Source organism: Trifolium pratense, linkage group LG6 (assembly GCF_020283565.1).
Source record: "Trifolium pratense cultivar HEN17-A07 linkage group LG6, ARS_RC_1.1, whole genome shotgun sequence".
NCBI lineage: Eukaryota > Viridiplantae > Streptophyta > Magnoliopsida > Fabales > Fabaceae > Trifolium > Trifolium pratense.
The window spans coordinates 15,861,869-15,877,579 of NC_060064.1; the positions used below are offsets into that span (position 1 = coordinate 15,861,869).

Here is a 15,711-nt window from a genome sequence, read left to right on the forward strand (position 1 = left end):
TATCACTATATGTGAAAATTATTACAACACATAGACTACCCTCAACCACCTTACGACCTCAGTACACCCACACTCTCCAAAGCAAATATCAAACTACATCTCACAACACTCTAATAAAATAGCACAAGAGAAAACATAAAAAGTCAGATATAAGCTTAAAAGTGCTACTGACTGGTGCATTGAAACAAGGAACTTGAGGTCTCTATATATAACATTGAGCTCCCCCTTGCTTCACTTCTCTAAGCGATGTGAGACTTCTCCAATATAATTTCCTTGACCTTTTTTTTCCTTCATTAGCAATATGGGACTTACATTGCAATCAACCCTAACAATCTCCACTTTGATTGTAATGATCTTCAATCTTCATTGTCTGCACCGACAATCATTATCTTTCGCTTCCATTGTCTATACCGACAATCATTGTCTTCACCGACAATCATAGTTCTCATTGTGTATACCGACAAATTAAATTATCATACTCCACCATAAAAAGTACACTGCACTTGGAACTAAACCATCCCAAGAATTTTTTTCACTTGAAACTAAACCATCCCAAGAATTTCAACATCCCGAAACTTTGCTGAAAATTTATGGTGCAACTTCCATGTTGGCTTTCCCGGAAGTTCATCAACCATCAAGATAACTCACCACACACATTGCATCAATGACAACCAATGCTCATGTGTTGTTCTGAATCCCTTAGCAATAACTTGTCCTTTTCCATGGTATAGCGGAAATGCCAGAAGGACACATACTGCTCCACTTAGACAATTTCATGCCTATAATACCTTGTGTAACCCTGATTGCATCAACACATCTTGACTTGATTTTCCACAAGCCAAACATGATTTTTCTATCAATTTTCCCTAGCCTAAACTTCACAGGGAAACTCCATCTCCCTGAATCAAACCAAAAGCTCTGATGCAGTTGTTGGAAAAAACTCCAAATACGGGAGAAATTATAACTGATAAAAAATTGAATATAATTATCATATATACTAATTAAATCATACGCGGGACAAAATACGATACTGGTTCAAATACAAAAAAAATTATTTATAAATTATAAGTACTAAATGTATACATTGGTAAGAAAATATGCTTTCGCATATGGGATAAATTATAACTTATAAAAATCTCAAAATTGTTATTATATATACTAAATAAATCATTAAATATTAATGAAAGTCTTATGTTTTTTTTTTCTTTCGGTTCTTCTTTACAGTTGAAATGTTCTTGATATGAGAAATCATGGGTCCGAACTCACCAGATTGTTGCTGACATATTCGACGCAACACAGGGCACGATATATGTGCAAACCTTGAAGGGTTGCGAGGCAACACATGTCACTTGAAAGCCTCAACAGAGAACAATATACAGAGGTAAATACTCCAAGTTCTCACATGATACAATAATGTTAACTTTAAGAATTAGCGGTTTAAGTTTTAATCATGTTATATTGAAAATGGTTCATTAATATTTTGCATACTACTATAATCAATGTTTTTTCAGTCTCAAGAAACATCCTATTTAGTAATTGTTCCAAAGTTGTCTGAGACTAATCAGGATTCATAATTTTTCGGCATGATCTTTCAAGCCCCATGTTTTCTATAGATAATTGTTGGTTGCAAAGTTCTGACACTTATAGCTTTCCGGCAGAAAAGTGTCTTACTAGAACCCAACTTGTTTAGCTACTTAAATCACAACTTAAATGTATGAGGAAAAAATTTATTGAATAATAAAAGACAAGATACAAACTTTATTGAATAATAAAAGACAAGATACAAACTTGGAGACTAGAGCAAAATCTAAGGTAAAATACCGAAATAACTTCTGCCTCATTAAAAATCTTATCAGTAAAACCCAGTGGGAGAAAACCTGATGAGGAAAAAAAGAGTGCAGAGCAATAACAATTAACAACAATCCAAAAGGAATCACCTTCAAATACATTAAAAAATAACAAATGCTAAGTACACATAAAGATGTTTCTTAGTACTAGAAATATAAAGCATCATGGTATGGCATTCATCTTCTCCGACGCCATCAACTACTGCTTTGCTTTCTCTTGTGACCCTTCAAGCTGCATATGCCTTTTGCACAGCTTCGTCATCTACATTACCCAGTAAATAAAGAAAAATGTCACTCTCAAAACAAGTTCATTTTTACTCAAGCCAAATATATACTTATTTGTTATGTATGGAATTACATCATTTTGAAAATTCACACAATGTTAGTGTTGGAATTTTTTTATCTCATTTTGTTGGTTAAAATGACAGAAAGGGTTAAAGTTGCAAAGAAGTTGTATTGTTACTTGAAGATTTAAACTAACAAATATTAGTAGCAACAACTAATAAAATTAACAAATCTATAATTAACCATCCTGCTGAGGTGATGCAAGGTCTAGTCATAGTTAATAGTCAGATCGAGTTTAGTGTTTTAATATATAACTTGATGATGACATTATATATAAATTCCCAATTTCAGTTCAGATTTGTTGGTTTATGGCAGAATAATATTGAAAACTAAAGTAAAGTATGTTGAAGAGAATAGTACTGAGATGAAATAGGGAAATTCAGTTTATTAATGACTGCAACAATACACTAAATAGTAAGTTCAAAAAAACAGAACACAACCACATCACCATAGAATTAAGAATGTGGGATAATAAAAGCTACTTTCTCTCCTAAGATGTAGGAACCACTTATTGACTCAAATAAAAACTGAAACAATAGAAAATAAAGATAAAACAGCCACGTAATGCAGTCCAAAAGCAATAATTAACAAGATTGACATAATATTTTTCAGCTGGAAAATGGTTTAGGAGGTGCTACCTATTACTCTTACAATGCAAACATAGAGAAGGCAAAAAGAGACAACCAACAAAGATTGCAAGCTTTCAATTGGATTAGCAAATAGCTACTTACAGAAAGAGGTAAACATTTATCCGTTCATAAGAAAAAAGAGGTAAACATAATAGCATATTATCAAACACAACCAACACTTATTTGATATTATATTATATAAAATAATATGTTTACCTTCAAAGTCGATGACTTCATTCCTCCTCATGTCCGGTTAGTTCTCCAATTTTCACACTTTTGATGTGAGCAATCATGGGCCAGTACTCACCAGATTGGGGCAGACATTTTCTGCATAACTCAGGACAACCATCTATGCGCAAATCTTCAAGGGCAGTGAGGAGATGCGTGTTACTTGTAAGACTCAAGAGTTGAGGACAGTCAACTATATAGAGCCTCTTAAGACAAGTCATTATAGTTGGAAACTTTGGAAGAACCTTAAGATCAGGTAAGTTCATGATTAACAAGGTCTCTAAAGTTTCCATAGCACATACAATCCATTCAGGTAATGTCACAAGCGTTGAGAAACTCGTAAGATATAAATGTTTCATCCTCAATGTTTGCATTGGACTTTCGTTGTTTAACAACAGGTTTAACTTGTCACAGTTGTTAATGTACAAAGTCTGTAATTTAGGGAAAATATTTAGGGGTAAGGACTCTAGGCAATGACATGATTCTAAATACAATTCTTCAATGGAAGGGAGTTTTTGTCTGAACAAAAACTTTAAGTTATCACAATCATGAAAACTCAAAGTTTGAAGATGGATCAAGCTTGCAAATTCATCATATGGCAAAACGGATTGTTTAGTTGTTACAATCAGATGGCGAAGGCTGATTAGCTTCCCTAATCCTTTAGGCAAATGTTCAAGCATGGTGCACCCACCGAGCAACAATACTTGTAATTGTAGGAGTTTGCAAATGGAATTTGGGAGTGTTCTGATTTTGTCATTACGAGAAAGATCAAGAAAACGTAGGTGCTCTAGTTTTGAAATTGAATTAGGAATAGATTCAAATGAAGAATCACTTAAATCTAAATAATGCAAGTATTTGTATCTTGATACCCATGTGTTCAGAACAGTTTCATTTTCAAGACCCACTCCAATGATGGGAAATAGTATACTTCTCACACTTCTAGACTCTGGGAACAAAGCATGGCCATGTGCCTCTTTTTTAACAATTGATAAATGCCTTACTTGCGGTGGTATATTTCGATTATGCGAGTCTACCACTACAAAGTGCTCTTTTGCAACATACAATGCAAGATCATGTATCAAACCATGTACTTTAAATTGATACAAAGAGCCATAGTCATTTACATCTTGAATAAATGATCTTGAATGCAACTCATCAATATATTTTCTTGCAATACTCTCTGGCTTTTCACTTCCATTTAGGGATTGAACTAATCCATGGGCTACCCAAAGACTACACATAACATAGTTATCGAAGATATGGTCTTTCGGATAAAGGGAAAAATAATGAAAACATTGTCTCAGATATAATGGCATTTGATCATAACTTAATTTGAGCTCAGGTAAAATATCATCATCATTCTTTTGTTCTAAATTCCACATCTCAGAGTCCCTTACATATTCCCACTTACTTGTATCAAATGTTGAGAAGAGAGAACTTCCTAATGTTCTCACGGCTAGTGGAACCCCTTGGCATTTTTTCACAATTTCTTTTCCAATCTTCACTAGATTTGGATGTTTTTCTTCTTCGCCTTCATTGAATGCCCATTTGACAAATAGAGATAAACAATCCTTTGGAGAAAGACCTTTCAAATCATACGATGATACATCACCCATCATCTTAGCAATTGAGTTACTACGTGTTGTCACAATAATTTTACTTCCTGGTGCACCAACTTTGATCAAATCTTTCAATTCAAGCCACTTCGCACGATTGTCATTCCACACGTCATCTAACACGACTAAAAACTTTTGACCAGAAAGTTTTTGTTTCAGACAACTTACTAGTTGCACAATATCTAAGTTGTTGATGTTTTCTAGGTGAGCAAGACCGCTTGATGGTGTTGAAGATGAAGTTAAAAAGGAAGCGGTGGCAGAGTTGATGATTTTAATGATTATCTTTCTGATGTCGAAATCATCAGAGACATGCACCCACATCTTCAATGGGAAAAGTGTATCCATCCTCTTATCATTGAACACCGACTTAGCAAGTGTGGTCTTCCCCATTCCTCCAATTCCCACTATTGGAATGACACACATACTTTTATTACCATCAGCATCTCCGTGAGGATGTGGCTGCATCAAAAGATTGACAATTTCATTCGTCTCATTTTCCCTTCCTATTACACTCGAAGCATCAACATTAGGATATGTTTCTCTTCCTTGTACAGCAAGTCTGGGATCAACACTCACAAGTCCAAACTTGGTCCGATCAGCTGCTACCTTGTCCAATTTGCCCCTAATCTCTTTGATTTGATGTGCCATGTTACTACGGAAAGCAAGTGGATTAGAGGAAGAAGCCAAGTGGCGTACCTTCACCATAGTGTTGCCAGAAGCTTTCATAACTTTTTTTTTCTTGTCTTGCAACTCAAATCCGCCCAATACATCTTCAGCAGCAACACAGATGTCTTGAATCTGGTTTAGCCATTCACGCAAGCCATGTTGTTTATTCTTCTTTTCCTCAGCATCCAACAACACACCACTGACAATTGACAAAGTGTCTTTGAATTCTTTTAGATCTTCATACACACCATAGGCTCGAGAAGCTTCTTGATAAGCATAAGAAGCAAGCTTCCCTAGGAGTGAATTAACAATTGATGCTGCCATATTGGTAATGAGGAAAGAACAGAAATGGTGTTGGTTTTCTAAGTTTGTAGTTGTGGTTGTGGCTTCTTCATATACATACTTGTTTGTGTATATCAAAATAAAATAATAGTCAACATTGGTAATAGACAGAGTCTTCTTCACTCATTGGTATGTATATTATTATTGTGTACGTACTGCAAGAACTTTAATGAGTGGAACCATAATCAGGTCATTGGTAAGTATGTATATTATTATTGTGTACTGTAGAACATTAATGAGTGGAACCATAACCAACTGTTCATGTACTACATGAGTAATTAGGTTCAGAAATGAGCAAACATCAAGGTAAATGCTGTGATTTCGGAAGGCCATGTTTGGTATGCTTGCAGCGTCAAGGCTGTTTACATGATTATTTTTGGAAGTCATTAAGTGTAACACCCAAACCCATTATTTAATAAAATTCTACCATGATAAATCTTTTGTTGGGTTTTGGGCTCTTCCTATGTGGAAAAGTCCAATTTTATTAGCCCATTATGTCTCACTTATATAAGTGGAGGGTGGTCATACTAGGGTTATTATGTGAGTAAATTTTGTGAGAGAACAACCTTCAAAAAGAGAGAAAAAAAGAGAGAAAACAATTCCCGTTTTTCTCAAATCAGTCCCACTAAAACTCCGATTCCCGATTCGTTAACCGTTGGATATCGCTCAAACTTGGAGGGCAGGTTCGTGGCTCCAGAGGCTATCTTTTGACCGTTCGGATCGTCGAAACAAGGTCTGGTTCGTGAGATATTCTGCTCGCAATACAGCAGGTGTTTTGGAAAATTTTCAGCTTCTTGTTCTTGTTTTGTAAGCTTTAGTGCTTTGTTGTGTAATTGGTTGTTAGCACTTGTTTGTGCCTCACTTGGAGACTCTTTTGTACCCTTATTTGATTATAGTGGAGCTATTTCTTTGGTCTGGACGACCCGTGGTTTTTTTACTCTCACATCGAGGGTTTTCCACGTTAAAATTTCGGTGTCTTTATTTTGCTTTATTGTCTGCCATATTATTTGTTGTTGATCCTCAAAGTTCTTACAAGTTTGGGGAATTTTATTTCCGCTGCATATTGCTCGTTATTATTATTATTGTGCTAATTCCCCATCAGAGTGGTATCAGAGCTCTTGGTTAAGGGCAATTTTACTTGTTTGAAAGATGGAGTCAAATACAAATATGAAGATGGTATTGTTGAATGGTTCTAATTACCATTTGTGCAAGGGCAAGATGAAAGACTTGTTATTTGTGAAGAAATTGCACTTACTGCTATTTAGTTCCGCAAAGCCGAATTCTATGTCTGATGAAGAATGGGAGTTTGAACATCTACAGGTATGTGGTTTTATTCGGCAATATGTTGAAGATAATATTTATAATCATATTGCTAATGAGACACATGCAAAAACTTTGTGGGAGAAGTTAGAGTCCTTGTATGCCTCTAAATCAGGGAATAATAAATTGTTCTTGTTGAATAGCTTCATAAGTTTGAAGTATAAGGAGGGGACTTCTATTTCAGATCACTTGAGTGAATTTCAGGGGCTCCTTGATCAGATGTCAGGAATAGGTATTAAATTTGAAGATGAACTTTTGGGACTATTTCTATTGCTATCTTTACCAGAGTCTTGGGAGACGTTTCGGGTTTCTATTACAAGTTCTGCTCCTAAAGGTGTTTCTTCTTTGGAAACGGCTAAGGGTGATATTCTTAATGAGGAGATGAGAAGGAAGACACAAGGTACTTCATCTCAATCCGAGGTACTTGTCACTGAAAATAGGGGGAGAAGTCAGAAGAAAGAACCGAAGGGTGGTAGAGAGAATAGCAGAAGCAAGTCCAAAGGGCGATACAAGAATATGGAGTGTAATTATTGTCATAAATCATGGCACATACAAAAGTACTGTTATCAGTGGAGAAAAGATAACAAAGGCAAGAAGGGTAAGCAGAAACAAAGAGATCATTAAGATCATGATGATGATCGTGTTACTACTGCTATCAATGATGATCTTGTTATTCTCTGTGATCATGAGTCCATTAATCTTGTATCAGATGAGAGCATGTGGATTGTTGACAGTGGTGCTACATTGCATGTTACACCGAGGAAGGAATTCTTCACATCTTATACTTCTGGTGACTTTGAAGGGTTGAAGATGGATAATGATGGTGTAGCTAAGGTAATTGGTGTTGGTGATATTTGCTTGCAAACCAACATGGGAATGCAATTGTTGCTTAGAGATGTCAAACATGCTCCGGATGTCCGTTTTAATTTGATCTTTGTGCATATGCTTGATGATTGTGGTTATGATAATCACTTTGGTTCTGGAAAGTGGAAACTCAGTAAAGGTAAATTGGTTGTGGCTAGAGGGGAGAAAACTTCTAAACTGTATTGGACAAAAGCTTTGGTTGCTAGAGACAGTGTGAATGCTATCGACATGAAAGCATCTTTGTGGCACCGAAGGATTAGTCATATTAGTGAAAAGGGGCTGAATGTTTTAGCCAAAAAGGATGTGCTTCCAGGATTAAAGAATGCAGATTTAGAGAAGTGTTCTCATTGCATGACTGGTAAACAGACTAGAGTATCCATCAAGAAGCATCCTCCCTCAAGAAAGTCAAAGTTGCTTCAATTGGTGCATTCTGATGTTTGTGGTCCATTAAAGGTAAAATCTTTTAGTGGTGCACTTTATTTTGTTACCTTTATTGATGACTGTTCCAGGAAACTATGGGTATATGCTATAAAGACAAAAGACCAAGTGTTGGAGAAATTCAAAGAATTCCATGCTTTGGTTGAGAGGCAATCAGGTAAGAAGCTGAAATGTGTTCGTTCTGATAATGGTGGTGAGTATTGTGGTCCCTTTGATGTCTATTGTAAGCAGCAGGGTATTGCACATGAAAAGACTCCTCCTAAAACTCCTCTAAGCTGATGATAGTTGCCTTCTGCTCTTCAATGGTTTTCAAACTCTCTTCACATTTAGCACCAAACTCAGAGATTTTTGATAGATTGACAGTTCTCTCAGTTTGCAATTTAGTAATCGTTTCTTTTTGCTTTTCTGAGACTCTGCAAACTTCTTCACTCTTCAGACACAATTTTCTGTATGATTCAGCAAGTTCATCAAAGGTCAGCTCTTCATCACATGATTCAGTGTCAGATGTGCATACACCTGTCAGTGCATGTATAGCCTTTGCAGTATCAGCTTCCTCTTCAGAATCCTCATCAGACCAAGATACAGTTAACCTCTTCTTCTGTTTCTTCAGGAAGGTTGCACATTCAGTTCTGATGTGTCCATACCCCTCACATTCATGACATTGGACACCTTTATTTGGAGCTGAATTTTCATCTGTTATAGGTTTTCTGAAATTCCTGTAAGTGTTGCGACCAGTGTCAGCTACACTTGTCTTTGAGCGTTTGTCCATTCTCTTTAGTACCTTATTAAATTGTTTTCCCAGGAGAACCATTGCATCAGAGATGCTACTTTCAGACTCTGTGTCACTCTGTTGGTCTTCTTCCTCAGCATTCGACCTTCATATAGCTGTGACCTTCATATCAAACTTCATATCTTTGGCTTCTTCTATAGTTGTGACCTTCATATCAAACTTCTTAGGTAAAGACCTAAGCATCTTTCTTACCAGCTTTTCTTCATGTATCTTTTCACCCAAGGCATCAAACTGATTATCATAATCAAGTATGGTCATGTGAAATTCCTGAATGGTTTCATCATCATTCATCCTTAGATTCTCAAACTTGGTGGTTAGGAGTTGTCGCCTTGACATCTTCACTTTAGAGGTACCTTCATGAACAGTTTCCAGGATGTTCCAAGCTTCCTTAGCAGAGACATACTTTTTGATGAGTCTGAATATGTGCTTGTCAACACCATTATACAATGCGTATAATGCTTTTGAGTTTGCAAGAGCAAGCTCATCCTCTTCTTTGGACCATTCTTCATCAGGTTTCAACTCAAGAGTTGGTTTCCCATCTTTGTCCATTTTTACAGGTGGTGTCCACCCTCTCAGAAGTGCTTTCCATGTCTTGCTATCAATTTGTTTTAGGAAAGCCATCATACGAGACTTCCAATAGTCATAATTTGACGTACCAACTAGAAGAGGTGGTCTGGTAACAAGCCCTCCTTCTTTGTCCATACCTGCCAGGAAAAAGTTTCCCTGGAGCTCACCCTAAAATTCAGAACAGGGTGCCTGCTCTGATGCCAATAGAAATTCCTGGCACACAGTGGACAGGTGTTGATCAAGGTGTATCAACACTTGTCTGTATTAGACAGATGTTGCTAAAGGTGCACCAACACTTGTCTATAAACAGAGCACAGAACATAAAACAATAAAAACAATAAAGTAAATAACACACAAGAGTTGTTAACCCAGTTCAGCCTAACAGCCTACTCTGGGGGATACCAATCCAAGAATGAAATCCACTATCAGCAGTATTACTTCGAAGCTAAACTCACTCGTTTACAACTTCTCACTTAATCACTACCCAATGACACTTCTACCTAGGAACTCCTAGATATGAGACCCCGTCCCAATTCCCACCTTAACAACACACTCAGCGTTGTTATAAACTTCAACGATTACAACAGGTGGAGACACACTCCTATGAAACTAGAACAATCACACAACACACTAGAACAATCTCCGTACTTCAAAGCTTAGGAGAAGTTCACACTTACAACTCAATAAACACAGGTCCTAAGCTTGCATCAATGAGATACAAGAAAGGCTCACAATTAACACTCTAAAATCCCTAAAACACACGCTTTGTAAGAACACGATTTTAGATGCTTGAAACCATATGCTTGCCTTCGTATTTATAGTAGTAGAACGACTTGGGCTTCAAGACAAAATTAGGGCTTCTAGAATTGCGGCAGCAGCTGATATATTTTTGAAAATAATAGTTCTATTTTTGAAACACAAAAATATATTTTCCAAAAATATAATTCCTTTAGAAAATATAACTAGGGTTTGGCTGCCTCCTGAAACACATTAAACACGTGCGCCTTCCTCTGTAAGAAACCTTGAAACAATTCTTCAATCAAATCTTCAAAAGATTGAGTAGAAAATAAAACCCGCTAGCTGGCGCGCACAGTCAGACAGACAGGTGTTGTTCCAAAGTGTACCCACATCTGTCACAACACTTGGCGTAGGCACATATGTCTCAACACTCCTACTGCAAACATGATATCAGGTCTACTAGCTGTGAGATATAACAAGCTTCCAATCATACTTCTGTAGAGACTTTGATCCACATCAATTCCTTTCTCATCTTTGGTAAGCTTCAAATGTGTAGGTGCAGGTGTCCTTTTGTGACTACCACCTTCCATTCCAAACTTCTTAACAATGTTTCTTGCATATTTTTCTTGAGAAATAAATATGGTGTCTTCCATTTGTTTGACCTGAAGACCTAAAAAATAAGTTAGTTCCCCAACAAGACTCATTTCAAATTCAGATTGCATTTGTTGCACAAAGTGTTCCACCATTTGTCTTGACATTCCACCAAATACAATATCATCCACATATATCTGAGCTATCGTTAGCTTCCATTTTTCCTCTCCTACAAACAAGGTTTTATCATTACCATCCTTCTTGTATCCATGGCTGACAAGAAACTCAGTCAATCTTTCATACCATGTTCTAGGGGCTTGTTTTAAACCATAGAGAGCTTTCTTTAGTTTGTAGACATGGTTAGGAAAACTTGGATCCACAAACCCTTTTGGTTGTTCAACATATACCTCTTCATTTAGATAGCCATTTAGGAATGCACTCTTTACATCCATCTGATATAACTTGAATTTTAAGATGCATGCCACAGCCAAGAGCAATCTTATGGACTCCAAACGAGCAACTGGAGCAAAAGTTTCATCAAAGTCTACTCATTCTATCTGGGTGTATCCTTGTGCCACAAGTCTGGCTTTATTTCTAGTAATATCACTATTTTCATCAGTTTTGTTCTTGTAGACCCATTTTGTACCAATAACATTTATACCATCTGGTCTAGGTACTAGATCCCATACCTCACTTCTTTTGAACTGAGTTAGTTCCTCCTGCATAGCATTGATCCAGTATTCATCAGTCAAGGCTTCTTTAACATTCTTTGGTTCAATCTTAGATATGAAGCATGAGTTAGAGATTGCTTCTTTTGATTTTCTTGTTGTAATTCCTTGATTTGGATTTCCAATGACAAGATCCAGAGGATGATTCTTCTGTGTTCTAGTAGATGGTTCTTTGTTAGGTCTCACATTCTCTGTGGCAGATTCAGAATTTTGATCAGATTCAGGTTCAGCTTGATCATTATCTGGTGCGGCGACAGGTGTAATGACATCTGTCTCTTCAGCTGGATCTACACTTGTCGTATCAGCATCATCAACAACAACATTTATTGATTCCATCATAGTTCTTGTTCTGGAGTTAAAAACTCTGTAGGCTCTACTGTTGGTGGAGTAACCTAAAAATATCCCCTCATCACTTTTGGGATCCAATTTTCTCCTAGGTTCTCTATCTGCCAAAATGTAACATTTTGATCCAAACACATGGAAATATTTTACAGTAGGCTTTCTATTCTTCCATAGTTCATACAATGTTGTAGCAGTACCTGTTCTTAATGTTACTCTATTATGAATGTAACATGCAGTATTCATGGCTTCAGCCCAAAACTTGTAAGGAAGATTTTTGGCATGCAACATAACTCTAGCAGATTCTTGTAAAGTTCTGTTCTTTCTTTCAACCACACCATTTTGTTGAGGTGTAATTGGTGAGGAGAATTCATGAGCTATTCCTTCAGCAGCACAAAACTCAGCAAACTTAGAGTTCTCAAACTCCTTACCATGGTCACTTCTTATTCTTACAATACCACAATCTTTCTCCTTTTGAAGTTGTAAGCAAAGCTCTTTGAACTCTTCAAAAGTCTCAGACTTTTCCCTAATGAAATTGACCCAAGTGTATCTAGAGAAGTCATCAACAACAACAAAAACATATTTCTTACCTGCAAGACTCTCAACTTGCATGGGTCCCATCAGATCCATGTGTAGTAACTCAAGAACTTTAGAAGTGGACAAGTGTTGCAACTTCTGGTGCGACACCTTGGTTTGCTTCCCAATCTGACATTCACCACAGATGTTTCCTTCCTGTATCTGTAGACTTGGTAGTCCTCTGATAGCTTCCTCGGATATGACTCTCTTCATACTCTTCAGGTTAAGGTGTCCTAATTTTTGGTGCCACAGCTTAACCTCATCATCTTTAGTTAAGAAACATGTAGATACATTGGCTTCTTCTAGAGGGACCCACAAGTAGCAATTATCCTTTGATCTAACACCCTTCATAAGGATGTCTCCTCCATTATTGCTGACAAGACATTCATTTTTTGTAAAGTTGACTTGCATGCCTTGATCACATAGTTGGCTTATACTAATTAGATTAGCAGTTAGCCCTTTTACAAGAAGAACATTTTCAAGTTTTGGCAGACCATTGTCAATCAGTCTTCCAATACCCTTAATTTCTCCCTTAGCTCCATCTCCAAATGTCACAAAACTTGTTGTATAAGATTTTACCTCCTTTAAATACTTTTCAACACCAGTCATGTGTCTGGAGCAACCACTATCAAAGTACCAATCTTCTTTTGATGAGGCTCTGAGAGAAGTATGAGCAATCAGACTTTTCTCACTACTTTCAGCTGTACCCCCCTTGATGTTGGTTGTATCCTCATTTTGTTTCCATTCCATCTTTGTTTTAGTAATGGATGGATCAGACTCTTGAAGGAATTCACTTGGATACCCATACAATTTGTAGCAGTAAGGCCTTATGTGCCCCTTTCTTCCACAGTGATGACATCTCCATGAGTGGTATTTGCTTCTGTGTCTAGGTATAAATCTAGGTTTCTGCCTTCTTTGCTGATGTGGTGCCATGTGTGGTAACACTTGTCTCTATCTCATGCATGTATTTCCCTTCTTTGTTGTAATCCATAATCCTATTAACATTTTTACATTCATACCCAATGCATGTTTTAGCTCTACTAGGAGTAGGTAATGTTTCTAGGATTTCATCTAGATCAGTTCCTTTAAATAGCCTAAGAACATGTTTCTTTAAATTCTCAAGATGAGAGTTTAATTCAGTTACCTCTTCATTCAGCTGAGATATTTCTGCTAGTTGCTTGACCTTGTCTGCTTCTAAGCTGATGATAGCTGCCTTCTGCTCTTCAATGGTTTTCAAACTCTCTTCACATTTAGCACCAAACTCAGAGATTTTTGATAGATTGACAGTTCTCGCAATTTGCAATTTAGTAATTGTTTCTTTTTGCTTTTCTGAGACTCTGCAAACTTCTTCACTCTTCAGACACAATTCTCTGTATGATTCAGCAAGTTCATCAAAGGTCAGCTCTTCATCACATGATTCAGTGTCAGATGTGCATACACCTGTCAGTGCATGTATAGCCTTTTAGTATCAGCTTCCTCTTCAGAATCCTCATCAGACCAAGATACAGTTAACCCCTTCTTCTGTTTCTTCAGGAAGGTTGCACATTTAGTTCTGATGTGTCCATACCCCTCACATTCATGACATTGGACACCTTTATTTGGAGCTGATTTTTCATCTGTTATAGGTTTTCTGAAATTCCTGTAAGTGTTGCGACCAGTGTCAGCTACACTTGTCTTTGAGTGTTTGTCCATTCTCTTTAGTACCTTATTAAATTGTTTTCCCAAAAGAACCATTGCATCAGAGATGCTACTTTCAGACTCTGTGTCACTCTGTTGGTCTTCTTCCTCAGCATTCGAGACAAAAGCAATGCTCTTGTTTTTCTTATCCATCCTTTCATTTGTAGCTACCTCATAGGTTTGTAATGAACCAACCAGTTCATCCAGCTTCATTTCTGTGATATCTTTGGCTTCTTTTATAGATGTGACCTTCATATCAAACTTCTTAGGTAAAGACCTAAGCATCTTTCTTACCAGCTTTTCTTCAGGTATCTTTTCACCCAAGGCATAAAACTGATTATCATAATCAAGTATGGTCATGTGAAATTCCTGAATGGTTTCATCATCATTCATCCTTAGATTCTCAAACTTGGTGGTTAGGAGTTGTCGTCTTGACATCTTCACTTTAGAGGTACCTTCATGAACAGTTTCCAGGATGTTCCAAGCTTCCTTAGTAGAGACACACTTTTTGATGAGTCTGAATATGTGCTTGTCAACACCATTATACAATGTGTATAATGCTTTTGAGTTTGCAAGAGCAAGCTCATCCTCTTCTTTGGACCATTCTTCATCAGGTTTCAACTCAAGAGTTGGTTTCCCATCTTTGTCCATTTTTACAGGTGGTGTCCACCCTCTCAGAACTGCTTTCCATGTCTTGCTATCAATTTGTTTTTGGAAAGCCATCATACGAGACTTCCAATAGTCATAATTTGACGTACCAACTAGAAGAGGTGGTCTGGTAACGAGCCCTCCTTCTTTGTCCATACCTGCCAGAAAAAAGTTTCCCTGGAGCTCACCCTAAAATTCAGAACAGGGTGCCTGCTCTGATGCCAATAGAAATTCTTGGCACACAGTGGACAGGTGTTGATCAAGGTGTATCAACACTTGTCTGTATTAGACAGATGTTGCTAAAGGTGCACCAACACTTGTCTATAAACAGAGCACAGAACATAAAATAATAAAAACAATAAAGTAAATAACACACAAGAGTTGTTAACCCAGTTCAGCCTAACAGCCTACTCTGGGGGATACCAATCCAAGAATGAAATCCACTATCAGCAGTATTACTTCGAAGCTAAACTCACTCGTTTACAACTTCTCACTTAATCACTACCCAATGACACTTCTACCTAGGAACTCCTAGATATGAGACCCCGTCCCAATTCCCACCTTAACAACACACTCAGCGTTGTTATAAACTTCAACGATTACAACAGGTGGAGACACACTCCTATGAAACTAGGATTCACTCTTGCTTAAAAGCTTGCGAGCAAATCACACAACACACTAGAACAATCTCCGTACTTCAAAGCTTAGGAGAAGTTCACACTTACAACTCAATAAACACAGGTCCTAAGCTTGCATCAATGA

General features: G+C 37.1%; 1 protein-coding gene across 1 annotated transcript; it reads right to left on the reverse strand.

The window, feature by feature from the left end:
* Nucleotides 1-1,713: 1,713 nt before the first annotated feature.
* Nucleotides 1,714-5,856, reverse strand: LOC123888302 (putative disease resistance protein RGA3). Its single transcript, XM_045937303.1, has 2 exons — nucleotides 3,038-5,856; nucleotides 1,714-2,109 (listed from the first exon to the last, which is right to left on the reverse strand). The coding sequence occupies exon 1, from the start codon at nucleotides 5,653-5,655 to the stop codon at nucleotides 3,055-3,057; it is 2,601 nt and encodes an 866-aa protein (XP_045793259.1). The 5' UTR covers nucleotides 5,656-5,856; the 3' UTR covers nucleotides 1,714-2,109; nucleotides 3,038-3,054.
* Between the last annotated feature and the right edge of the window lie 9,855 nt (nucleotides 5,857-15,711).

Excerpts from the sequence above, each read along its gene's own strand:
- LOC123888302 (XM_045937303.1), bottom strand. The coding sequence starts at position 5,655 with ATGGCAGCATCAATTGTTAATTCACTCCTAGGGAAGCTTGCTTCTTAT.